General features: G+C 38.1%; 1 protein-coding gene across 1 annotated transcript in view; it reads right to left on the bottom strand.

Moving 5' to 3' along the window:
• Window positions 1-27677, bottom strand: part of LOC126260846 (laminin subunit alpha) — a 405465-nt gene that overhangs the window by 7508 nt on the left and 370280 nt on the right. The window contains exons 49-55 of the mRNA XM_049958250.1: window positions 24730-25049; window positions 23843-24087; window positions 21329-21406; window positions 17843-18055; window positions 17546-17712; window positions 11510-11755; window positions 6066-6216 (exon numbers count right to left, since the gene is read on the bottom strand). Of these exons, the coding sequence (XP_049814207.1) occupies window positions 6066-6216; window positions 11510-11755; window positions 17546-17712; window positions 17843-18055; window positions 21329-21406; window positions 23843-24087; window positions 24730-25049 (1420 nt within the window). The remainder of the gene's footprint in view (window positions 1-6065; window positions 6217-11509; window positions 11756-17545; window positions 17713-17842; window positions 18056-21328; window positions 21407-23842; window positions 24088-24729; window positions 25050-27677) is intronic.

Genomic DNA, 27677 nt, shown 5'->3' with positions numbered 1-27677 from the left:
GTGAGGTACTACTTCATGCCTATAATAATGAAAATTCTAAGATCAAACCACTTCCAACTGATTTGCCACTGTTTTGAGTGATTTAGATAATATAATTTTAGTGTGACCATTCATTGTAATTTCATTGTCATCATTATATCAAGGCATTATTTCCTCAAACAGGGACCATTCCTAAATAAATAAATTGTTCTATGTTCTGACTGGCATGTAATAACTATTAAATTTGATTAACATTGAGGACAATAACTTTGCCAGAAAGTAAAACAATTATTTTTGGTGAATAAAGTCTCTAACTAATGTTTCAGCAACAAGACAACTCTTGGTGCCACTGAATCTGCCATATCATAGTAAAATTTACTTCATAATTAACTATATCATTTAATGTCATGTGATTTTGGTAATTTTTATCTATCAGTGACTTTGTTGTCATATTCCAGCACTGCCAAAGTGTTTTAGTGTCACTTTTTAACACTTTGACTGCTACAAACATGCTCTTTGCATTCTGTGCTGGGTGCAGCTTTGTTGTTGCTGTATTGCTCACCTAATGCTGCTACCTGTACTGAGCGATGGCATTCTGCTTATTATAAAATACTTATAATTTGATTTTAAGAAAACTAATCAGTGTAAAAATTTGCTTTTCACACATCTTATCATCTGCCATCTTTGCTTGATAAAGAATTGAATTTCTTCTCATTATTCATCATAGTTACTGGGCTGTATCAAATTAAGTAAAGCATTGCACAAAATTTTAAGAGTTTCCATAGGTATAAACACATTGTGAAGACTGAGCATATTTACATAATTTCAACAATGTGTTCTTATCAGGGTTAGCAACTCTGTGTATTTCTAATTTATTACATTTTCCATCACAGGGCAAATAATATTTTTATTAGTGCCTAGTCTTGAATATTTTTGTTCATTCTTAAACCATTGCCTCTATTGGAAGATATGATGCTGTTAACAAAACATAAACACTTTGTGTGCACAAATTACAACAGCTCATTAAAACATTTATGACATACCTTGCCTGAAGACTGCAGTGGTCAATGTGTGTGAGTTGTGTGTGTATGTCTTCTGCTACATTTTATGAAGGGTTCAAAATGTGTTTCACAAAGTTCACACCTTAAGCTTAAATCCAAACTTCATTCACCAACAAAGATAACTGCAAATATATTCAAACACATCTGCAACAGTGCAAATCCTGATTCCGACTGTAATTCACATTCCCCACCAAGCTGCAGTATCAGTTTCAGTTCTGAAATAGTGTGGTTAGGAAGTAACAATCCCCTCCCAAGGCATAGATTGGGCTTAAACACACAAGTACGCCACAAACAAACACTTGCCTTTTACCTCCAGGCCATGCCATTTATTTCAGTGTTTGACTATTGCGTACTGTACAGTTTTCACTCTTTCAGTATTTACTATGGACTTGTGATGACTTTGTTGTATTTTGAACTCTGTTTTTGACCAGCCATTCACTATGTGAAGTTAGCTATTACAGCCACTCATTACATGAACTTAGTTGTTACTGAGTACTAGGATTTGTCATTATTCCACCTGTCACTGCATAACTATGTGACAAGTCAGATCAATGTTTCCTGAATGTGTGTTACCACTTTTGAAGAAAGCTAAAGTCAGATAGCTTATACCATCTAACAGTCTTCTTTCAATGTGCCTGTCTGCCACCCGTTGCCTCCTTGGGTAGTGAGTAGAAACCTATACTATTTTATATTGTTGTTATTTCATCACTGATCTCCTGCTGTTTAAATTTTTGAGTCCTTGTCATATTAAAATTACACATATCACTACAACAAGTTAAGTACCATTCTTCAATGTCAAATTATTATAGTACTTCAAGATGGATCCCTAAACAACCACAAATTTGATGCTTAACTAGACTACTGGCCATTAAAATTGCTACACCATGAAGATGATGAGCTACAGACACGAAATTTAACCAACAGGAAGAAGATGCTGTGATAAGGAAATGATTAGCTCTTCAGAGCATTCACACATGGTTGGCGCCGGAGGCGACACCTACAACATGCTGACATGAGGAAAGTTTCCAACCGATTTCTCGTACACAAACAGTAGTTGACTGGCATTGCCTGGTGAAACGTTGTTGTGATGCCTCGTGAACTGAGGAAAAATGTGTACCATCACGTTTCAGACTATGATAAAGGTTGGATTGTAGCCTATCGCGATTGTGGTTTATCGTATTGTGACATTGCTGCTCGCGTTGGTCGAGACCCAATGACTGTTAGCAGAATATGGAATCAGTGGGTTCAGGAGGGTAATACGGAATGCCGTGATGGATTCGAATGGCCTCGTATCACTAGCAGTCGAGATGACAGGCATCTTATCTGCATAGCTGTATCAGATCGTGCAGCCACGTCTCGATCCCTGAGTCAACAGATGGGGACGTTTGCAAGACAGCAACCATCTGCACACGCCATACTGACATATCACCTGGTGTGATGGTGTGGGGTGCCATTGATTGCCCGCATCTCGTGGTCGTGCGGTAGCGTTCTCGCTTCCCACGCCAGGGTTCCCGGGTTCGATTCCCGGCGGGGTCAGGGATTTTCTCTGCCTCGTGATGGCTGGGTGTTGTGTGCTGTCCTTAGGTTAGTTAGGTTTAAGTAGTTCTAAGTTCTAGGGGACTTATGACCACAGCAGTTGAGTCCCATAGTACTCAGAGCCATTTGAACCATTTGGTGCCATTGATTACATGTCCCATTCACCTCTTGTTGGCATTGACAGCACTTTGAACAGTGGATGTAACATTTCAGATATGTTACGACTTGTAGCTCTATCCTTCATTTGATCCCTGCGAAACCCTACATTTCAGCAGGATAATGCACAACCGCATGTTGCAGGTCCTGTATGGGCCTTTCTGGATACAGAAAATGTTCAACTGCTGCCCTGGCCAGCAGATTCTCCAGATCTCACACCAACTGAAAACGTCTGGTCAATAGTGGCTGAGCAACTGGCTCGTCACAATACGCCAGTCACTACTCTTGATGAACTGTGATATCGTGTTGAAGCTGCATGGGCAGCTGTACCTGTACACGCCATCCAAGCTCTGTTTGTCTCAATGCCCAGGTGTATCAAGGCCGTTATTACGGTCACAGGTGGTTGTTCTGGGTACTGATTTTTCAGGATCTATGCACCCAAATTGCGTGCAAATGTAATCAGATGTCACTTCTAGTATAATATATTTGTCTAATGAATATCCGTTTATCATCTGCACAGATTATATAATGGTAAGACAGAGATTTAGGAACCAGGTTTTAAATTGTAAGACATTTTCAGGGGCAGATGTGGACTCTGACCACAATCTATTGGTTATGAACTGTAGATTAAAACTGAAGAAACTGCAAAAAGGTGGGAATTTAAGGAGATGGGACCTGGATAAACTGAAAGAACGAGAGGTTGTACAGAGTTTCAAGGAGAGCGTAAGGGAATAATTGACAGGAATGGCGGAAAGAAATACAGTAGAAGACGAATGGGTAGCTCTGAGGGATGAAGTAGTGAAGGCAGCAGAGGATCAAGTTGGTAAAAAGACGAGGGCTAGTAGAAATCCTTGGGTAACAGAAGAAATATTGAATTTAATTGATGGAAGGAGAACATATAAAAGTGCAGTAAGTGAAGCAGGCAAAAAGGAATACAAACGTCTCAAAAATTAGATCGACAGGAAGTGCAAAATGGCTAAGCAGGCATGGCTAGAGGACAAATGTAAGGATTTAGAGGCTTATCTCACTATGGGTAAGATAGATACTGCCTACAGGAAAATTAAAGAGACCTTTGGAGAAAAGAGAGCCACTTGTATGAATATCAAGAGCTCAGATGGAAACCCAGTTCTAAGCAAAGAGGGGAAAGCAGAAAAGTGGAAGGAGTATATAGAGGGTCTATACAAGGGCGATGTACTTGAGGACAATATTATGGAAATGGAAGAGGATGTAGATGAAGATGAAATGGGATATACGATACTGCGTGAAGAGTTTGACAGAGCACTGAAAGACCTGAGTCGAAACAAGGCCCTTGGAGTAGACAACATTCCATTAGAACTACTGACGGCCTTGGGAGAGCCAGTCCTGACAAAACTCTACCATCTGGTGAGCAAGATGTATGAGACAGGCGAAATACCCACAGACTTCAAGAAGAATATAATAATTCCAATCCCAAAGAAAGCAGGTGTTGACAGATGTGAAAATTACCGAACTATCAGTTTAATAAGTCACAGCTGCAAAATACTGACGCGAATTCTTTACAGACAAATGGAAAAACTGGTAGAAGCGGACCTCGGGGAAGATCAGTTTGGATTCCGTAGAAATGTTGGAACACGCGAGGCAATACTGACCTTATGACTTATCTTAGAAGGAAGATTAAGGAAAGGCAAACCTACATTTCTAGCATTTGTAGACTTAGAGAAAGCTTTTGACAATGTTGACTGGAATACTCTCTTTCAAATTCTAAAGGTGGCAGGGGTAAAATACAGGGAACAAAAGGCTATTTACAATTTGTACAGAAAGCAGATGGCAGTTATAAGAGTTGAGGGGCATGAAAGGGAAGCAGTGGTTGGGAAGGGAGTGAGACAGGGTTGTAGCCTCTCCCCAATGTTATTCAATTCTGTATATTGAGCAAGCAGTGAAGGAAACAAAAGAAAAATTTGGAGCAGGTATTAAAATCCAGGGAGAAGAAATAAAAACTTTGAGGTTTGCCGATGACATTGTAATTCTGTCAAAGACAGCAAAGGACTTGGAAGAGCAGTTGAACGGAATGGACAGTGTCTTGAAAGGAGGATATACGATGAACATCAACAAAAGCAAAATGAGGATAATGGAATCTAGTCAAATTAAGTCGGGTGATGCTGAGGGAATTAGATTAGGAAATGAGACACTTAAAGTAGTAAAGGAGTTTTGCTATTTGGGGAGCAAAATAACTGATGATGGTCGAAGTAGAGAGGATATAAAATGTAGACTGGCAATGGCAAGGAAAACGTTTCTGAAGAAGAGAAATTTGTTAACATCAAGTATAGATTTAAGTGCCAGGAAGTCGTTTCTGAAAGTATTTGTATGGCGTGTAGCCCTGTATGGAAGTGAAACATGGACGATAAATAGTTTGGACAAGAAGAGAATAGAAGCTTTTGAAATGTGGTGGTACAGAAGAATGCTGAAGATTAGATGGGTAGATCACGCAACTAATGAGGAGGTATTGAATAGAATAGGGGAGAAGAAGAGTTTGTGGCACAACTTGACAAGAAGAAGGGACTGGTTGGTAGGACATGTCCTGAGGCATCAAGGGATCACAAATTTAGCATTGGAGGGCAGTGGGGAGGGTAAAAATCGTAGAGGGAGACCAAGAGATGAATACACTAAGCGGATTCAGAAGGATGTAGGTTGCAGTAGGTACTGGGTGATGAAGGAGCTTGCACAGGATAGATTAGCATGGAGAGCTGCATCAAACCAGTCTCAGGACTGAAGACCACAACAACAACAACATCTGCATTTCTTCTTGGTGTAGTAATTTCAATGGCCAGTAGTGTATGTGTACTATCTCACTCAGAAGAATGGACATGTTTAACAAAAAATATCCTTTATATTTTACTCTGTCAATGTTTCAATTATGTCTTCTTTTATTCTAACTCTTCTATGACTAATTGTTACCTATATCTCTGATAATTTAATTTTAACTGTACTTTTAACTTCACATTAGCTTCCCTGTGATTTAAAATTTATTTATGCTCTTGCCTTGTGTTATTTGAATTCCCATTTCTTGTTTTTGCAATGCTATATCTATTACATCCTACAGTTCTCTTTTCTTTCCCTGTTTTTATACAGCACACACATAAGGAAACTTTCTACTTTAAGCTATTAGGCTCAGCATTAAATTTTTATAGTTTATTAGGTTGTCATTTTAAATCCTATACTTACTGATAATTTATACTGAAAACTAATATTATTACTAACTTCTCTCTCTCTCTCTCTCTCTCTCTCTCTCTCACACACACACACACACACACACACACACACACACACACCAAACAGAATATTATGTCCTCTTACTTGCTCTAATGAAGCCACCATTCTCTCCAAAGAATACACCTTTCTCAAAGTCAAATGAACATGGTCTTACACCCAACAATGTGGGTTCTGGAAAATCGGAGCCATTTGCAGTCAGACCCCTCAGGCAGCCTTCAAAACCAAAATCATGTACCTGGAATATGATATAAACTTGCTTATTGACTGAACAGACCACCATACAGAGCATATAAAAATTTGTGAACAATATTTATGGATCCAGCTCCTTACTTCATATAATCCTGTTTAAACTAACCTAACACAAAAGATTATGTAAACATAGGTCCAGAAAAGGTTAAGTTTCCTACACTCGGGGCTGTACATAAGTAATACCAGCATATCAGTACATTTGTCATCTGCTGCATTTTATGACTGGTTAAAAGTGTGTCACCAAAGTTTGCAGCTTAAGCTTGAATGAGAATTCAATTCCCCATCATAGTTAATTCCAAATACCTGCAATACAACTGCAATAGAGAATATCTTGTGTCAGGCAATGTTTCAAATTCTCCACCACACTGCCACGTTAATAAGGCTTCTGAAATTCTACAGTTAACAAGTAATAATGGTTCCTCGATGCTCTGTTGATAGCGGAATCAGAAAGTACAGTGAGCATACCCTCTGTCAGATTTATGTGTTTAAATATGCAAGTCTGATCACATAATCTCTTGAAGCTAATGGGCTGCACTATTTGATACAGTGTCCAACTATTGCTTGTTGTATGTTTTTCTCTCTTTTGATATTCACTATGGACTTATCATGTATGCTTGTGATGACCTTACTGTGTTTTGGATTCTGTTTCCAGTCTGTCATTCACTGTATACAGTTAGTTGTTACTGACCACTCACAACTGCCAATTGTTCCTCTTGTCAGTCACACTCAGCGAGGACATGGGGACTGTCGGCCTATTTGTATACTTCCAGTCCTACCAAAAGTGTTAGAGAAAGTAGCTGCAAACCAGATCAAAAACTTTATTGTAAAAAAATTATGTAAGTAACCAGTTTTGATTTCAACCAGGAAAAAACACTCTGGATGCAGTGAATAACTTTATTGAAAAGACTGGCAAATCATTGGATCAGAAGAGTAAAGTTGCAGGTATATTCTGTCATCTCACCATGGCATTTGATTCCGTAAACCATGACTTGCTTATCTACAAGTTAGAAAAATATGGGACTAAGGACAATGCTCTAAATTGGCTAACATCATACTTACACAACAGAAAACAAAGGGTAACTATCACCTCAGATGCAGTGAATTATTATTCTGAATGGAATACAGTGCCACAAGGTGTTCCTCAAGGCACCATTTTGGGGCCAATCCTGTTCCTATTCTACATAAATGACTTACCCATAAATATAAATTCCCCATCAGTTCTGTTTGCAGATGACACTTCTGTTTCAATTGAAGATGACAATACAGAAAAAATTCTGTGCTCAATTGTAAGGACACTGGATACCTTAGAAGACTGGTTCCAGTTAAATGGGTTGAAACTGAACATTGTAAAAACTCATACGGTACACTTAAAAACCAAACTTTCAAATTGTGTAGAACTTAAAATACAACACAACAATCAACCTGTGAAAGAAGCTGACATGATCAAATTCTGTGGACTAAATGTGGACAAGAACTTAAGCTGGAATACACATACTGTCTTCCTATCCAATAAACTAAGCAGTTTTGCATTTTCAATGCAAATACTAGCAAAATTCCACTGACTGAAGCACACAAAACATTGCTAATCATAGTTATTTTGAATCTGTCATTACATATGGGATACTTTTCTGGGGAAGTTCAAGTAGTATATCTCAAATACTGAAACTGCAAAAGAAAATTGTCACACATGTGTAACCCACAACCAACAGTATTGTCGCCCCATTATTTCAGATACTGCAAATCCTAACTATTCCCTCCACATACATTTATGCAGTTATAATCTTACTACACAGCAGACAAAAATTATTTGAGGAGAATCATTTTAACCATGCATATACGCCAAGAAATAAAAATAATTTTATGTTACCCACACACCAGTTGAAATTATAGGCACAGACTCCACAGAATATGAGGATGACAAAATACAACAAATTAATGGGCAAAAACATATTAATATGAAGCAATAAATTTTAAAAATGAGGTTACAGCAGATTCTGTGGGAGAAATGTTACTATTCAACAGAAGAATTCACAGAGGATGAAATGATCATTTGAGCAAATGGTAATTACGTGTTAGATTTTACTGTATGTATGTGTAACAAAATTGTATTATTATTATGATTCTGTCTGCTAACATCAGCTGTTTTTTGTTTATGGTGAAATTTTACCACAATTTGACGTGTCTCCTGTTCGTGAATCAAATAATTTACATTATATATGTTATGAGACAAATAAACCACAATTCACAATTTTTGTTACCTTGGAAGATGAGATCATCACTGATAAAAAAGCATACTGCCCCATATACTTTCACAACTCATGATGCAAGATGCGCTTCTTCATAAATAGGTGTTCACAAAATGTTGACTTGAAATAAAACCACCGAAAGAAGACCAATGAGGTTAAGTTAAGCAACAATTGGTTATGGAAATTTGAATCCAGTATCTTATGAAGGGTGCCTAATCCAACAATAGCACCACACCTGAAGAGTTTAGACTTGTTCCATATTGGTACTGGAACAATTGGCAGAATTGTATTCTTACAAAAAAAATCAAAGTGATGGTGGTGCAGTAATTGTTTATGATAAATTTCCAGATAACTGTGTGTGAAACATTAATTTGTAAAATCAGCCACATAGCTTGACTCTAGGTGACTATTCCACAACATCATGAATAGTGAGCCACTCCTTACAGTCAGTGCTCTTGGGCCATACTCTGTCATTCATTTGAAGGACAAAACATCAATGTTTACATGTTATGGTGGGAGAATCCAAATGTGTTCCTTCCTATATCAGGAAGTTAAGGATACCTACATTTACCTGTATATTTACTGCACAAGATATCTTATGGCATGAGGCAAAGAGTACATCATCATGTCCCTTCCTCCTCGTCAATCCTGTTCCATTTTGGGGCCAATCCTGTTCCTATTCTACATAAATGACTTACCCATAAATATAAATTCCCCATCAGTTCTGTTTGCATTATGACACTTCTGTTTCAATTGAAGATGACAATGCAGAAAAAATTCTGAGCTCAATTGTAAGGACACTGGATACCTTAGAAGACTGGTTCCAGTTAAATGGGTTGAAACTGAACATTGTAAAAACTCATACAGTACACTGTTCCATTCGTGAATGTTGTGGAGGATAACTGTTCAGAAGTCTCTACACAAGCTTTAATTTTTGGAAATTTTTCATCCCGGTGAATATTCAAACTTCATGTGGCAGGAATTAATATATTACTTCAACCATTCTCACATTGCATGTCGTCAAATTTTAACAAGCCTCTTTCTAATGCTTTTAGACTGACACACATAGCTTTTATGTCTGGATATCCTGTTGTACAAATGATGTGGCTCTACTGTATTTCCATCTTTCAAGCTCTACATTAACTGCTTGCTAAAAGCTCATTATTGTAGTGCACTGTAATAAGTTGTAACAAGCAGAGTAACAATGACACTGATGCTAACAAGTCTCCTTAGTACTGTGTATTTAGAAACTACTCATATGCAGTGACGTGGGCCTATGGGCAATGTGGCTGAATCAGGCAGGCAATATGACAATTTATGAGTATTTAAGAGCTGACTGAAACACAGGAACACAAAAATATACCAATAGATTGACTACCTTGCAACTTGGAAACTAAACAATTTCTGAAACCAATTGTAAAATAAGGTAAATGCAACCATTCACCTATAGCAGACTGAGGTGTGGTGTGAAATCATACATATTTTGCAAAAACAGACATAATTTCTTATGGGATAACAGCAATCAGTGATCTTATAATGTTACTTAAAATCCATCTTGATTGCAAATTTTTTTTATTCATATGACCGGTTTCAGTTCATTCAGAACCATCTTCAGATCTGATATTTCAGTTACAAGAGTAACCCGTCCAAATACAGCAACTTTCACATGCTACGTAGCATGTGAAAGTTGCTGGAGTTGGACGGGTTACTCTTGTAACTGAAATATCAGATCTGAAGATGGTTCTGAATGAACCAAAACCGGGTATATGAATAAAAAAAATTTGCAATCAAGACGGATTTTAAGTAACATAATAAATCATACATAACAGAAAACAACATTCACACTAGCTTTTCAACCCTTGCTCTTTTTTTTCTAACAAAAGCATACACATCCACACACAGAGATACCAGTTTCTTAAACCATACTGATATGAACAATTCTTATCATTTTTACATGAGGCATACAAGCCAACACTTCTTTCTGTACCTGCAGTACAATTAATAACTTGTGGTATTACGTACCACTTCAGAGGACTGATGTGTATCCCTATACACTTTTACTGACAAATAACACTTGCAATTGAAAACCGTAAAACAAGTTTTCATAGAGAAGAGTACAAATATTCTGTAGATTTATCTGTTATTTTTATTTTGCGTGTGGAGAATCAAGCTGAGGGATGACGCATGTTTCCAAGATGGGGCAGCAATCACATTAACTTCACGAGAGGAAGTACTTCTGTGGTCATGATTATAGAAGCTCGTAGCATTGTTGGGGCCCACTCTGGAAAAGCGCGAAGTCCTTGGAGAATACATATATTCTTGACAACAGTCATGGTGTTTACTCAAACAAATGAAATGTCATTCTTTAGACAGACCTGTATGAAGATGTTTTATACTGGATGCTCTGTTTTGATGTTTTATGTTATCCAGTAGATGTTGTGCATGGTTCTGGGAAATATACAGATTACATAAATGGAAGGTGTTTGTATAATTGCTCGAGAAAAACAGGAGCAGTAATATTACATTTCCTTATAGCAAAAATCATGCAAGGAGGAAGTGAAGTCTTTCATCACCTCAGTCAAAGCTACAGTTGAGCAAATAAGAGGTAAAATCATAAATGGAAAGTTCAAGTTGGAATATCAACAATATTATGAAAAGGATAGGTTGCTACTCACTGTAAAGAAATAGCACATTGCATAGTAATCTATACTTTTCATAGTGTTGCAGATAAGAGGTAAATGAGAACAATATTAAATCTTCATTGAATATATCATGCCCAACACAGCCAGAACCTTACAAATTGAAAAGTGACTCAAAAGTCTCATATATTGCGGGAAAAGTTGTTTTTTGTGCACGCTTACTTTTACTAAATTTGCTCATCGATTTTGGCAATAAAGGTTTATTTGGCTCAGTTTCTTTAAATTTTTCTTAACACATTCATAAAGGAACATCTCTCATATTCCTAATACTTGGAAACTTTTGAATTCCCCTGTCAAAATAAAAACATAATCTGAATATAGCAAAACAGGATACCTTCACATTAAGCCTAACTTTTTCAACAATTTCTTGAGGAACACCTCCAAGAAATACTGGTGGTTCAACATTTATGGATTTTGTGTCTCCAGGTGACTGTCCATCTCCTTCTGGTTGACCATCCACTATGAGACTGCCTGTTGTAAAATGTCGTGAAAATTCAACTGTGTGCCACATTCCATCATCAAATTTATTGGTGCTTGTGATATTGGCTGCTCCAGTTCCACAGTTGAATGCATGAACCAACTGAAAAGAAAAACATACAGTAGTCTTAATTATCCTGCTACTTAGTTTTGGTGGTTTCTTTACACATAGAGCTATTATCACAATTTGTACGTAAAAATTCTCTAATGAGTAAAGTGTGCAGCTAGCAAGACACATTCCTAATTACATGACCCACACAGATATCTATTAAAAATAGATATGTTACAGAACAGAAGTGTTAAATCAACTACTTAAAAAATCTTGAAAGAGGAGTGTTCTCCATTGTATGATTTATCACTATTCTAGATGTAGGATCTGACAGGTCAATATCTTGACATAGATCTCAAGTTTGTGAGCAGATTGTTACTCTAGACACATCTGACTTATATTTTTACTGTGGTACACCAGTTGTCACTAGTGAAAATATTTCACATGATGGATTTGGTCTGTTATTAATTTGATTCAATTTGTTCACAGCCCAGCCATTTGTCTCTTGTACTTATGCATGTTGGTGTGAAGCAGTAGTCTACAGTGTCTCATTGCTGTAATAGAAATATTTAAGATGAAAAGTACTCAGAAAAAAATGAGTAATAATATTTTCCCTCATTCTGCATGACTTTCTGTAGGGCTGGTGTAGGCTCTCTTATAGATATACTAATAAAATGTGATTGCCTGGAGCTGAACTTTGAAAAAATCTCAATTATCTGACGCATTTCCTCAATGCTCAGGATGATGAAAGATATGAAGAGGCATTTGTCAACCAATCTCCTTGACAGCTGCTTTTGCAATTTAAGTGATATGTGATGCGGCATACTTAAAACACCCTCCTCGGCCATTTGCAAATACTTTCACCACATATCCAAGTTGGCAATACACGTCAACAATTATGATAACATTCCTGGAAAGCAAATTTTTGTCATAAAGCCTTCATTATTCTAACAGATACACTATGTGATCAAAAGTACGTGGGCACCTGGCTGAAAATGGCTTACAACTTCATGGCGCCCTCGATCGGTAATGCTAGAATTCAATATAGTGTTGGCCCACCCTTAGCCTTGATGACAGCTACCACTCTCTCAGGCACACATTCAATCAGGTGCTGGAAGGTATCTAGGGGAATGGCAGCCCATTCTTCATGGAGTGCTGCACTGAGGAGAGGTATCAATGCCGGTCGGTGAGGCCTGGCACGAAGTCCGTGTTCCGAAACATCCCAAAGGTGTTCTATAGGATTCAAGTCACGACTCTGTGCAGGCCAGTACATTACAGGGATATTATTGTCATGTAACCAACCCAACACAGGCCGTGCATTATGAAGAGGTGCTCGATCATGTTGAAAGATGCAGTCGCCATCCCCGAATTGCTCTTCAACAGTGGGAAGCAAGACAGTGCTTAAAACATCAATGTAGGCCTGTGATGTGATAGTGACAAGCAAAACAACAATGGGTGCAAGCCTCCTCCATGAAAAACACAACCACTCCATAACACCAATGCCTCCAAATTTTACTGTTGGCACTACACACGCTGGCAGATGACGTTCACTGGGCATTCGCCATACCCACACCCTGCCATCGAATCGCCACATTGTGTACCGTGATCCATCACTCCACACAACGTTTTTCCACTGTTCAATTGTCTAATGTTTACGCTCCTTACACCAAGCAAGGCGTTGTCTGGCATTTACTGGCATGATGTGTGGCTTATGAGCAGCCGCTTGACCATGAAATCCAAGTTTTGTCACCTCCCGCCTAACTGTCATAGTACTTACAGTGAATCCTGATGTAGTTTGGAATTCCTGTGTGATAGTCTGGATAGATATTTGCCTATTATACATTACGACTGTTGGCAGTCTCTCTCAATCAACAGAAGAGGTCGGCCTGCACGCTTCCATGCTGTATGTGTCTCTTCACATTTCCACCTCACTATCACATCAGAAACAGTGGACCTAGGGATGTTTAGGATTGTGGAAGTCTCACATACAGATGTGTGACACGAGTGACACTCAATCACTTGACCACATTCGAAGTCCGTGAGGTCGGCAGAGCACCCCCATTCTGCTGTCTCACGATGTCTAATGACTACTGAGGTCGCTGATGCAGAGTATCTGGCAGTAGGTGGCAGCACACTATACCTAATATGAAAAACGTATGTTTCTGGGGGTGTCCGTATATTTTTGATCACACAGTGTATGTGTCATCTTCTGCAAATAGATAGTGTCTTTAGTATCAGAGGTTGCTTTCTTTGTGAGGATTCAGCCAATCCCACTTTTTTTTTTTTTATTTTCCCCATCATCAGCAGCAGTCTTAGCAAGGAGAGATGCACTAATGATCAACTGCAAATTATTGTAGTTTCTCTTAAATAGCATATTTTTTAACTTTGTCCATGGAGTGGAAATATTGTTTATCCATTGACTGCTCACAGTTTATCACAACTGCTAATTCTTGGATTGCTTAACATGGATTAACTTGTTCAGAAGGACTTCATCAAAATCCCCTGGCCTTCCTGAACACTGTGAATTGTCAACATATATTTCAAATGACCACATCATTTTCTTATGATGATTTCTCCAGTGTCATTCTCCTGATAAATAGTACAAAGGTTTTTGGTATCCTTTGTCTTTGCTCTTCAATTAAACTCCAAAAGAAAAGTCAGTATGAGGAAGGACGCAAGGATGATGTAGTGGGAATCAGACATGCCTTTGGACAGAAGACTTCACAGCCACACAGCAACACAAGAAAGGTTACACAGGATACAACGAAAATAGGTAGAGGAAGACGGTGGAAGAGGGGAAAAGGGGGAGGGGGAAAGAGAGAAAGGAGAAGATGAAGAGGGGGAAAGTGAAGGGAGAAAGGATAGGGGTTGAAAAAGGGGGCAGGGAAGAGAGGTTGGGAGATGGAGAAGGAAAAATTCCTGCATTGGGTGAGCAGGGTGGGGGGGGGGGGGGGCGCAGAAGAGTAGTGCCAGAAGGCAGTGCATGATCTGGACAGAGAAGGAGTGGTATGGACAGAAGAGACAAGGTAAAAGAGAAGGTGAGGCAGTGAGAACAGTTTAGCAAAGGTGTATGCCATGGGGATTGCGAGACAAAAGAATGTGTTGGACAGACAATTCCCAACTGCATAGTCCAGAAAAACTTGTGCTGGAGGGGAGTATCCAAATGGTCAGCATAGTGAAGCAGCTGTTGAAGACATTTGTGTTGTGGTGTGCAGCATTTTCGGCAGTTGGATGGTCAAGTTTGTGTTTTGTCACAGTTTGGCGGTGGACATTCATGTGAGTACACAATTGGTTACTTGCCATGCTCACATAGAACCTGCAGTATAGCTTATACATAACATGGCTCCTTTCACACTTGGCTCTGTCTTTTATTGGATGGGAAATGCCTGTGACAGGACTGCAGTATAAGATGATGGGTAGGTGTATGTGATGGGTCTTGCACCTGGGCTGACCACAAGGGAAAGACACATGTGGTAAGATTGGTATAGGGATGGACAAGGACATTCTTTAGGTTGGATGGGTGACTGAACACTATGATGGTGAATGTGGGTAGGGTATCCCACACCTCAGGGCACAATGTGAGGTAGTCGAAGCCCTGGTGAAGTATGTGGTTGAGCTTCTTAAAGCCAGGGGATACTGGATGATCAGAGGAATGCTTCTTGGTCATTGATTAACAGGTTTAGTGGCGTCAGAGCAGCGGACTGCATGGGAGACTGTTTATGGGTGAGCTGGCTAGGATACTGTCTCTAAGTAAAGCCTCTCGGAATGCTATTGGTATATTTTGACACCACCTGCTCTGCACTGCAGATGCAGCATCAAGGGATGGCAAGGCTGAAAGGATTTTTTGACATGTGTTGGATGACAGCTCTCAAAGTGGAGGCTGCTGGTGGCTGGTGCACTTGATATGGATAGACGTATTTATGGAGTCATATGAGAGGGCAGATCAACATCTGGGAAGGTAGCTTGACGACTTAAGAAGGGTTAGGTGAATTGGATTTGGGAATGTGTTGAGGTTATGGAGAAAAGAGTAAGGTTGTCCTTGCCATGAGTGCAGATCTTGAAAATATCATCAATGAATCTAAACAGGTTTTAAGTGTTGACTGTATAGGAAGAACATCTTGTCTTGTTCAGATTCATTGATGACAGTTTCATGATCCAGAATCATGGCAAGGATGACCTACGCTCTTCCCTCCATAACCTCAAAACCTATTCCCAAATCCACTTCACCTGGTCTTTCTCAACTCAACAAGCTACCTTCCTACGTGTTGACCTCCACCTCTCAGGTAGGTCCATAAATACGTCTGTCTGTATCAAGAGCAGCAACCATCAGCAGTACCTTCACTTTGAGAGCTGTTACCCTTTACATATCTAAAGGTCTCTCCCTTACAGCCTTGCCATCTGTGGGCAATGCAGTGGAAAGGAGGAGCAGTCAAAATATACTGATAACCTTAGCAGAACCTTTACTGACAGACAATATCCTATTCCTCTCACCCATGAAGAAGTTTGCCATGACATCTGCACCTCTGACACCAGTATACCTGTTAACCAGCTGCCGAAAAACGCTCCTCTGATCACCCCGAATCACCTCAGCCTAGAAAAGCTCAGGTACATCCTCCACCAGGGCCTTGGCTACCTAATGTCATGCTCTGAAATGAGGGATCTTCTACCCAAAATCCTACCAACATCCCCCAAAGTTGCGTCCCACTGTCCACCCACCCTACAGAATACTCTTGTCCACACCTATACCAGTCCTACACCTAATACTGCTCCCTTAGGGTTATTCCTTGTGCTAGGCCCAGGGGTAAGATATGTCCCATACATCCAACCACCACCTTCTATCCCAGCCCAGCCACAGGCATTTCCCAACCAATATAAGGCAGGCCCATGTGAGAAAGCAGCCATGTTATATATGAGCTACACTACAATTTCAGTACATCATTCTATGTGGGCATGACAACAACCAACTGTCTACTTGCATGAATGGTTACCGCCAAACTGTGGCAAACTGCAAACTTGACCACCTAGCTGCAGAACATGCTGCACATCACAACACAAATGGGCCTTTTGAATACTCCCTTCCAGCACAGTTTTCTCTTAACTATGCAAATGGGAATTGTCTCTCCAACACACCCTGTGCTGTCTCAATCCCCATGGCCTAAACCTGTGCTAACCTGTTCCCACCACCTCACCTTTTCTTTTCTCTTGTCTCTTCTGCCCATACCACTACTTTTCTACCAAATCATGCACTGCTTTCTCCCACTACTCTCCCTCTCCCTCCCTCTCTCCCTCCCCACAATGCAGGCATTCTCCATCTCCCTCTCCTCCCACCTCTTTCAAACTAACTTCCTTTCATCTCCCCTCCATTTCTCCCTCTCCATCTTCAACTTTCTCTCCTTTTCTCTCCTCCCCATTTCCACTTTTCCCCTTCAGTTTCCTCCTCTCTCTTGAATATCTCCTTTTGTTGTATCCCATGACATGTTTGGGTGCCTGTGCGGTTGTGTGTGTCAATGTGTGTCCTATTGCTGGAGAAAGAGCTAGTGCGTGAAAACAAATGTGAATGCTCTTTTCTTTTATGTCTTACTGTGCACCATGCATCAGCCCACTTTAGATTTGCATGGACATAAACTGCAAGATGTCATCTGAATTATTTTGCAATGTGACAAACAAATTGTTAACATTTGAAAAGTGCAGTTACATTGTAGAATTAAACAAGAATACTTCTGGATTAACATTTTTGTCTAATGATATTGAACAGACATTTATTTTGAGCAATCTTTTGTATCTGTAACACTGAGATCTAGAGAAAAGAATAATAAATGTAAAAAGTGTTAGTTGATTACTAACCCTTCCATTCCTCATATAAAGAGAAATAAAATCAATATGTTTTATATCTGCTACATAGAATAGAACTCCCTCTGAAGAATGTGTTTTAAATTGAAGACTAAAGTCGTATCTATTCTTCAGGCGGCCTGGTAACCTGTCGAACAGTATTCTGCTATTTTCTGCTCTACCTGAAATATTTTAAAAATTAGCATCTCATAATATATTTAATATAATACTAAGACACTTCAAAACATCAAAATACAAGGTCATGCATCTTTTACACACCACTAAACTAAATATCAGACTGGAAATACTTACTGACAAAATATCCATGTGTATCAAATGAGGCCTCTGGGTCATAAGCTGGTCGCAGTGGTAGTCTGCACTGATCAGGAGGTGGTTCTGTGGTAGTGGTGGTGGTGCTTGGAGTTGTAGTAATGGTGGTTGTTGTTGTTGTTGTTGTTGTGGTAGTGGTGGTTGTAGTTGTCATTGTAGTCGTGACTGCTTCAGGTGTTGCCTCTGGTACAAACTCTATAACACAGTAAATCAAACAGTAGTAAAACTTTGTATGATCTCCAGTGTAACTGATTAATAATGTACTTCTAGGTGTGTAGCTGAGCTGTTTTCAATATTTCAATGACTGACCCAGTCAACTTTTTCAGGTTATGCAAGCTGTGTTGTTGTATGTACTCGCTTTCTGGACTCTGACCAGAATGGCTGGAGTCCAGGAAATGAGCACCCACAACAGACATGTTTGATGCGTGACATGTCAGGTGAACAGGCAGGCCAGGGAAGCAGTGGTACCCATCATTCTTCGAAGAAGGCTTGCACATTCCTCGCCCCATGCAGCCAAGTGTTATCCTGCTGAGATATGGCATGTGGAATGGCTTGCAGAAGTATGGTGCTTTGGGCTGTAAGACTTCTCTAACATAGCACTAGCTGTTCAGATTGCCCACAAGATATAAGAGGCAAGATTGCATGTTACAGGCAATGGTGCCTGAAACCATCACGCTTGGCATTTGTCCACTATGTCACTTGACAATACAGTCTTCCCAACTGTGTTCACCATGGCGACATCAAACGCACACGCAGCCATCGCAGTAGGACAAGTTGAAGCAGAAACTGTCCAAAATCACTACATTTCTCCACTCAGCGCACCAGTGTCAGCTTTATGCGCCCATCACAGTTTGCGGTGTTGGAGGTTTCTGGTCAATGGAAGCCAACGCAATGGCATGCCACCAGTCCAGCCTGCAGAATACAATGCCAAACTGCCAATGCACACATGTTCATGCCATTGCAGTGCTCCAACATAATTCCAACACTGTGGAAGAAACTGTTCTGTCCATTACAGTCAAGCAGACAAGATGGCAGTCATCTCATGCTGTGATCACATTATACTCTCCAGTACCCTATCAGTGCTGTATGGCCCTCTTCTCTCTAGCGGTTCCATATAAACCTCACTGGTTGAAGCAGCATGCCCCATACAAGCTGCAGTGTCAAGGATTGACAGACCCGTCTCCTGGAGACCAATCATTCTGCCTTGTTAGAACGCTTTCACATGCTGATATTCCATGCTGTGATGTTGGTGAGGCATAGTGGCACTTAGTTACATGTTTGTACTTTGTATGACAGCTCCACAGCAACTAAGCATTGCACAACACTGACCTGTCTGGTCACACAAAAGGAGGCACTGTTGGGCCTAAATGCACACCAATTCTCAGGCATTTAAATCACTTATTATGGTTCCACTGTTCTACACATCCTCTCATCATGGCATGTTGCACACCAGTGCTCTGATTGTGATATGTGCCAGCCAATTATTGTGCAGTTAAGTGTATGTATACCTTTTCCTTTTTGAACACAACAAAGGGCTAAAAGACTCTAAACAATAATTCAGTTGATGAATTGAAGAACCTCATGGAGATGAGAGAATACCAGTATCAGGTGTCATAAGATAGCATGAAAATGAATGTTAATATTTTATGAACAGAGAATTATAATTTTGTTGTGTATTATTGTCCTATGCTCTGCAGTAGAAGTACAGGTAATAACACAACTCAGAGCTAAAATATAGTTGCAAGTATTTCTCTTGGTGGTTTAATAGATGTTTGTAATTTCAATAAGGCAGTAAAGCCTTCCATAAACTGCTTGAAAAGGGTAAGCATTAGATACAGTTAACAACCCAAGAAATTCTTTCACTAGTTTAAAACTAAAACTTAAAATTCTTGATATTGTCCTTCATGCTAGCTTTTAAAGAGGTGTGCCGTATAAGGGCAATGGAAATAGTTTTCTGTGGCAATGTCCTTCAAACCAATCACTAATGCAAACAACACAGCACAGAAAAATCAAATATACATTTCTATTAACCTTGCAGACAGAGTGATAATTGTTATAATTAAATGAAATTGCCATCCAGTGTGTGAGTATATGTTGATGACAGATTTCATCATTTTCATACAATATGAAATGCTTTTGCAACAAGTCAGAAAGTGTTAACAAAATCAATAAATTCTGTAGCCATATGTTTGAGGAAGTTCCACATTAAAAGTTGACAAAACCAACAGATTTTGAGGAAATGGGCGAAAGAACAGGTAGGCTGCATTCATAAGTGATCTGGGACATATCACAAACGTTGATAGGAATAGTAGACATGGATATACAAGCATATATATGTAAATCACAAAGATGTACCTCTGAGAAAATTGTAGGGATAAGGTATTGTATGTAACAATGAGTGCATCAGAACATTTAATAGTACGTAACATAAGACAGTACACAAAATATAAGAATTAAGTGCTCTGTCATGCTTCTATTTAAAAGTGTTCCGTAACAGAAATTTCAAGGTGGAAAAATAAATAAACTTAGAATAGGCAAACACTCATCTGAAGATGAATGGTGTGTGCATACATAAGAGAATGCTTTAGAAAAAGAATAATATTACGGCTCACTACTAGTTCAAGTTTATGTCTGTTACGTTTGAGTATGTGCCACTTATCATTCACCTGTAGGTGAGTGGTTGGTTTTTAGAATTTTTGCTCATTTCTTCTTTGAAAATGTTGATTATTGCCTGTTAATACAATATGAAAGAGCTTCCACATGTTCAGAGAATATCTAATAATAAGTCTTTTAGGATTCCCAAAATATAGACAAGACTTTTACAGTATTCTGGCAGTCAACTAAACTGTTGTCATTAATGAAGTAGTTTGGAAATCCAAATAGAAAACTTGGAAATTAAAATAAGAATATCATAAGACACAAATATCATCCATCTGATGCTTTATGCAAAATCTCAGGTGGTATCCTGTTTGTGTATCAAATAAATAATAGGTAAACAATTAAAAGCATTGAAATGCAGCTAATGCGGATTGAGTATACATAGTTGCAAAATGTACAGAAATTTTTCATCAGCACAGATGAAATTCGTGCTGGCATAAAGTAGGATATCAAAACTGTCAAGTGCCCATGTAAGAAAACAGCAGTCGTGTGTGAAGTCTGAGGAAAACAAAAGAAGAAAAGAGGAACACATAAACGAAATATATGGGAAAACAATTTTTTTATCTGTTGAATTCAGAACATAATTTAACTTGGTACATTCACCCTAGCTGAACAGAAATCTTTCACAAGTGCTGGAAGACACTTGAACTGTTTTGTAGCACCGTAATGCAAATCTTGCAATGCAATCTTCTTTATAAATCACATCACACAGTGATACTTATAGAATAAAGACACTAAGTTAATATTTTTTTTTATATTTCTTTTATACTATTAATAATCTGCTTGGTAACAATGTCAGGCATTCCTTACCTACTCCTGGACGATCTGTTGCATGTTCCACTTCTGTTTTTTCTTCAGGTTCTTCCACAATGGTGTAATCTTCATCATCTGCAACAAAAAGTAAAAAAGTGTCCATTTCTGGTTAAAAGGAGCACTTAAACTTGGTAACTGAAACACTGTGCAATTGACACTTAAACTGAAACTAATTACATGAAGGGAGGAAGATTAGACTTTAAAAACCTGTTGAGTTTGAGGTACAAATTAATTACGGAATTTTAATCTGTCACCTAAGAGTAAATGTAGTTATGCCAATGAAGAGGTCCTAACAGAATATAAATAATTTAAGGAGTGAAGTTCACCAAATTGTAGAGGTGATGAGTCATGGAAAGGCAGTTAAACAAGACCGCTTTCAGATGAATTATTTTTCCAGCTAAAGTACACATGCACACTGATATGTACTCAAACATGTATGGCTTTATTGTGGAAACTGACTACACAGTGCCAGCCAGCACAGTAGGTCTGCAGCTCGATGAGGGTGAGGGGTTGTGCTGAATTGAATGGGCGAAGCGAGATATGAAGCAGGGAGGGTTTGGGAAGGGTAACTAATGGCTATGAATGAGAGTCAGCACAAGGACTTACTGATTCTCCCTTCCAGCTGTCAGCCACACTTCCCAATTCTCTCTCCCACGCCCTGCCTTCTTTCTCCTCTCAACCACTTCACACGATACAAACCCTCACACACCCATCCCAGTTGAGCTGCCTACAGTTTGTGTGTGTGTGTGTGTCTCCATACAACACAAATGCATTTATTTATTTCACATGCAACATGAAACTTTTTGTCCATACAGTGAGCTTGAAAATACTGATATGATTGTTGGGACTGCTTCAGATGAAGAAATATAACTGAATCTGTTTCAATGTAGTCTGGTTTAGTAACTTCTACAATTGGATATAACATGTGACATAGAAGGTGGATTATTTCCATCTGCTACATTTTCTAGTCCCCATAATAATAATAATTTTTTTTTTTTTTTTTTAAGACCGAATCTCACTGGAATTTATTATTCAGATCATTAATTTAGCTATTCAAATTCCATCATTGTAATTAGCTTTCATAAGGGCACTCATAATTAATATAACTAACTGATGTTTGTAATCTAGTTCACTACATGCAAAACTTTATGAGCTAATCAAAGTAGTTGGGAAAAGTGACCTTCACTACTCGAAAGTTAGGCATTCTGACTTTTCTATAAGGTATTTTAAATAACATAAAATTAAGTATCTTCCAAAATAATTGAACTTGAAGTTCACAGCCACTGACAGTTTCCATTGCAGATTTCATCATAGCCACTATTAGATTCCGAACTTTGACAGCATAATAAATGAAAAGCACCAGTTTGCTTTTGTTACCCTAATTTTTCTGTACAATACAACGTACAACACTGATTAATGAACACACTCATTAATAATTTCATGTAATTTTCTCTTATTTGCAATATGATTCTTATTCATATAAACAAGGAGATTCACAATGTGAAAAGATAATAGTTCCACGTATTTCTCTAAATTTCTAACTACCAACATCTCGATACGCCAAGATCACATTAGTTGTTGTAGTTCATCAAGAACAGTAAATCCTAACTTAACCATTTTTCAAAGCATTATGTAATTTTCAAAATAAAAGTCTGTTCTCATGCCTGTCTATTAATAATCAGATGCCGACCAAAATAGCCAGTCCGCAGTGTGAAAGTACATGAGTAACATCTATGTTTGAGTGCATTCTCAGTGTGACTCGTGCCACAAGTATGTTCATTCTGCATATGAAAATTTGCACACCAGTGACTGTGAAACTGAAAAATTTTAATGTTAAAGAATTCCAAGTAATTTCTGTTATCCAAAGGAAATAACAGTTTGACTGATTTGCATTGTAATTAGTGATACTCTGAAGTGTTATTGTCACTGAAATCAGTGACAATTGGACATGATGAATCTGGTTAGGGAGTAACTTGATTGAACTATAACAGTGTGATCTTCTTTAACACACTACTGTAGGACAGTGTTAACTGTATACATGTGAACTGTTTATTTTGTGCTCCAATAGAATACTTAACTTTGCCTCTGTAAACAGGGGGGTGCTAATTCTGGATAGATGCACTCATTATTTTTTGTAGTAGATGAACTGGTCAGCATTACTGTTATTCATGGTGTGCAAAAAATAAAAGTGTAAATTTTTGAATGAAAACCATTCCACACTTTTGTAGACTTTCAGTTTTGAGGTGATCAAGATTGGTGCTACTGAGGATGAGACTACAAAATCCAGGTGCGTTCTGTCACAAACATAGACAGTGGTTTTAACATTACATTACCTTGAAACAGACAAACTGTGGTAACTCCAAAGAAAATAAGTGGTCTGACTACAGGCACTGTACTGAACTCTTAAGACAAAAATGAAAGCTGCATATAACAAAGATTTTTATGGAACAAATATGTATAACAGTATATTTTCTTTACTAAAATAATTTTTGCATTTCTTCCTTCACTTACCTGGAATTCTTACAGGTGGCTGTACTACCTGGTCAGCTGCCTGACATTTTCCAAGAATTACCCCAGAATGCTCTTTAGCATTGGCAAAATTAATAAACACTCCATTAACAACTGCATCTCCCAAGCAGCCAATAAACGGCTTAACAGAAGCTGCTGCACCAATTGCAGGTTCAAAATCAGGAGGTAATCCTCCAAAAAACAAAGTGCCATACATGAAATGGAGTGCTGCAGGTGCTGTGTCCGTTCTGAAAACACATTAGAAATCGTTTTAATACAGATAAGTCTGAAATACCTTTAAAATTTATGTTGGAGCTGTATTCAGGCCTAGAATTAGGTCTAATTTAGCCATGTCCTACAGAAAATCTTAGCCTGACTCAACAGAATGATTACTTCATCAAAAGGAAAAGTTCTGATTCTCCTATATTCCAAATTCTATGTGTTAAAGAACCAATCTATGAGAAAGATAATATTTCACCATGCAGAAAAAGTGTTACACAGTACAAAGGCATCTAAAGCAAATTTGAATATTATAGCTCAGCTTTCAAACTTTTCTTCCTCTTTAGAGAACACATGAGAACATACAACCTTTTGACTCTTACCTACATGTATGCTGCACTCTTGGGGTGGGGGGCATAGAAAAGAGGGAAGCAGTGTGCCTGATGAGTAAGGGAATGAGTATAAAGAGATTGGTATCTAGGCCAGGTACAGTGAGATACAAAGGGAAGCACAAAGCTGTGAAGAGGGGAACTCAGGATGAGGGGGAGAAAGGACAGATGACTCGGAAGGCAAAATGTTGTAGGTGTGATTTTACAAATAGTGAACCAACTGCAATAGCATACTCAATGCAGAATCAATGAGAGAATTAAAAATGATCATCCAATACTTACGTGAAAGTGTCAAAGTCATCTACATCCAAGTGTAGTGCACTACTGTCATGGGTTGCAGTAACAACATGCCATTGGTTATCATTGTACTGTGTAGACTGGCTACTATGTAACTGTTCTCGCTGACTGCTGAAAACCAAACGACCATCCTGTAGTGACAAGGATGCAACATTGTTTTGACTTTGATCTGTTCCATAGAACAACAGACCATCACTGACTTCTGTCTTGAACCTGAGACTCAATTGCAGTTGGTTTGTGGAAGATGCATTGGGCCACTTTATATATCCTGGACTTATATCACTGAATGAAATTAGACTTGCAACCTATAAGGAAAGAACAGAACTGTATTAATATCTAAATTTGTTTATTATTTTGTTCCATGCATGAGCAAACATTCAGATATATTTGAACAATGTGGTTTATCTAACTATGACACTTATTGAAGAAGACGACAGCTTGGACTTGCCCAAGTACTCTGATTACTTTTTTTTTTGTTGAGAGAATAACTCCAGAACTTTAAGGACCTGAAGATATGTAGTAAGGTTGGAAGAGGAATGAAATAAGAGGAAATCAGATATGGTATAGTAATCATAAGAGTGGTAAAAAATTAAAATCAACTAAAACTGAAATCAGGACATATTCCACAATATATGGATATAATTCAGTTGTAGGCTTCACTCCAGACAGAAAAATTAAATACCATATTACGATATTGATGGAAACCCAGACAAAATAGTAAGATTAATTTCATAAATAACAAAAAGATATTCCTTGCAAATCCTTCAAGTCAGTGCATCAATGGGTTCACAACATTATGAGGAGGTAGAAGACTTCTACAAAGACAATGGAAATTGATAAATGACAACAAGATGATAACAGGAGATTTTAATGCAAAGTAAGACAAAAAATAAAGAAGGATTCTTCTGTGGGAAACTCTGGGGTATCAGAAATGACAGAGGTGGTATGTTAACAGATACATTCAACATCCTACAATATTATGAAAGACAGCTTTAGAATTTTCCTTTGTGTGAGACGTCAGGTGCCAGATGCATGTACTGATTTGAAAATTTATATTTGCATATTTTACTGTTTGCATTGCTTTTGCATAATCTATCACTGATTTTATCAATACTCATTTGTATTGTGAAATTGCAAACATTCGCAAATGCCATGGTAAACTCGTACTGTTATTGTCAACTGTAGGCTTATACTTCTTTGTACTCTTTTAAAATTTTTAAGAATAGTAGGCCTATTTTTATTAAAAACAATCATTTCAGTGTATAATTACAAGAGAATAAGTTGTTTTTGAGAACTTTCAGATGCTAATAAAACTACATTTTTGTAAGTTACCCGTAACCTGTCCTGGAAAACTTATTTCATAGCAAGTCAGCATTAGTGATTCACAGTCACTGCCGATGAATAGATCACCCTAGATTTCATGGCATATCAATGCAAATTAACATGCATTTTTGAGAATTTGCAGAAGTTACTGTTGTCCTGTGCATGATTTAATTTATATTAAATAGGTATCTGTGATTTAGTTATTGTAACAGATACTGTAAGTAACATATTGTGTTACATCTAGCTTTCCCTTAAAGAGGAGTATGTATTATCCACATTTATCATAAATTAATTCTGTTTTCAAGGTTGCTAACAACCATAATTAACCTCACCCAGCTAGCACTCAAGCTTATTTCAAGGTGGATATTGAGTTTAGGTTCAGTTGAAAATTCAAGATTGAAAAATCAACCTGTTACACAGTTTACATCAAGCTGTAAACATTTAGCTTGAATTAAAATAATTTTCCCAAGCTTGAAATAAACTGTAATTTCCCTGGAAGGCTGTACAGCAGATGCGCGCGCAGCATAGCTTCCATAGACGTCCACGGGAAGCGCCACAAGCGTTTATAAGCCTTGCAGTTGCACTGACTCTGCTAGGTTTATGGCCATTTTATTCTTGTGACGTGCGTTAATGATTGTTGACTGTTGTGAAGTTTGTTTTATACTGGAAAATATTTCGGAAAGTGTGTGGCGTCCCCTGCCTTACTGCTACACCGGGTCTGAAGAAGATATATAGTGTATTACAGGTACGCTGGTGCATTTTTTCTCTAGTGGTACGTTAATATTACAAATGTTAAATATTATTACGTAACGTAAAGAAATATCATATTCTTTTACGTAGAAAAATTGAACCTGGATGAAAGTGAAATGGATTACCAGCTAAGAAAACATATTACAAGTTGTTCAGCAATAAGAGGTCGTTTTAAACTAGCTCTCTAGTAGGTGGCACCAATAAATTAAAACTTAATGTTATTTTACCTTTTTAAAATCTCGCCTTTTTATATATATCGCCCTATTACATTTGTTTACTTGTAAATACTTGCGTGTGTCACACCATGAATGAATAATCATGAAGTGTGAAAAGTTTCTTTGCTAATACAAATAGTAATGACATGGTGAACGGGAAAAGTGCATCAAGAACCAGTCACTACATAGGTGTCAGTCTTTTTTATTTACGTAGCTCTGACTGGTCTTCAATTGCTCTCAATTTTGTTGTTCCCTAGGTGAAATAATACTGCAAGGCCTTACTTTTATTGTTAGGCTATTTGTAATGTGGCTGAAATCTAATAAAAGGCAATATTAAAATACGACAAGGAGAACATTTTTTTGTTCTTTTACATTTCAGTTCCACTGAACTGGTAATTTCTTAAATTCATTTCGATTTCATCTTTTATTTCATTTTGATTCAGTTTTACTCACCAAAATATAATTGTGGAGAGAATAAAACGTCTACATTTTTCTAAACGGTAGTTTCCTTATAAGCTTACAGTACAAGTAATTGTTTCTTTATAATTCAGATTAAATGGTCCTGAAACTGTTAGAAATAGTGATGTGTGGCTTCTTCATGAAGTCATCGCAAAATTACCCAAATGTCATCTTTACTTTCAAAAT

Source organism: Schistocerca nitens, chromosome 5 (assembly GCF_023898315.1).
Source record: "Schistocerca nitens isolate TAMUIC-IGC-003100 chromosome 5, iqSchNite1.1, whole genome shotgun sequence".
NCBI lineage: Eukaryota > Metazoa > Arthropoda > Insecta > Orthoptera > Acrididae > Schistocerca > Schistocerca nitens.
Note: the sequence above shows the minus strand (reverse complement) of the source record. Positions and strands in the feature narration are given on the sequence as shown.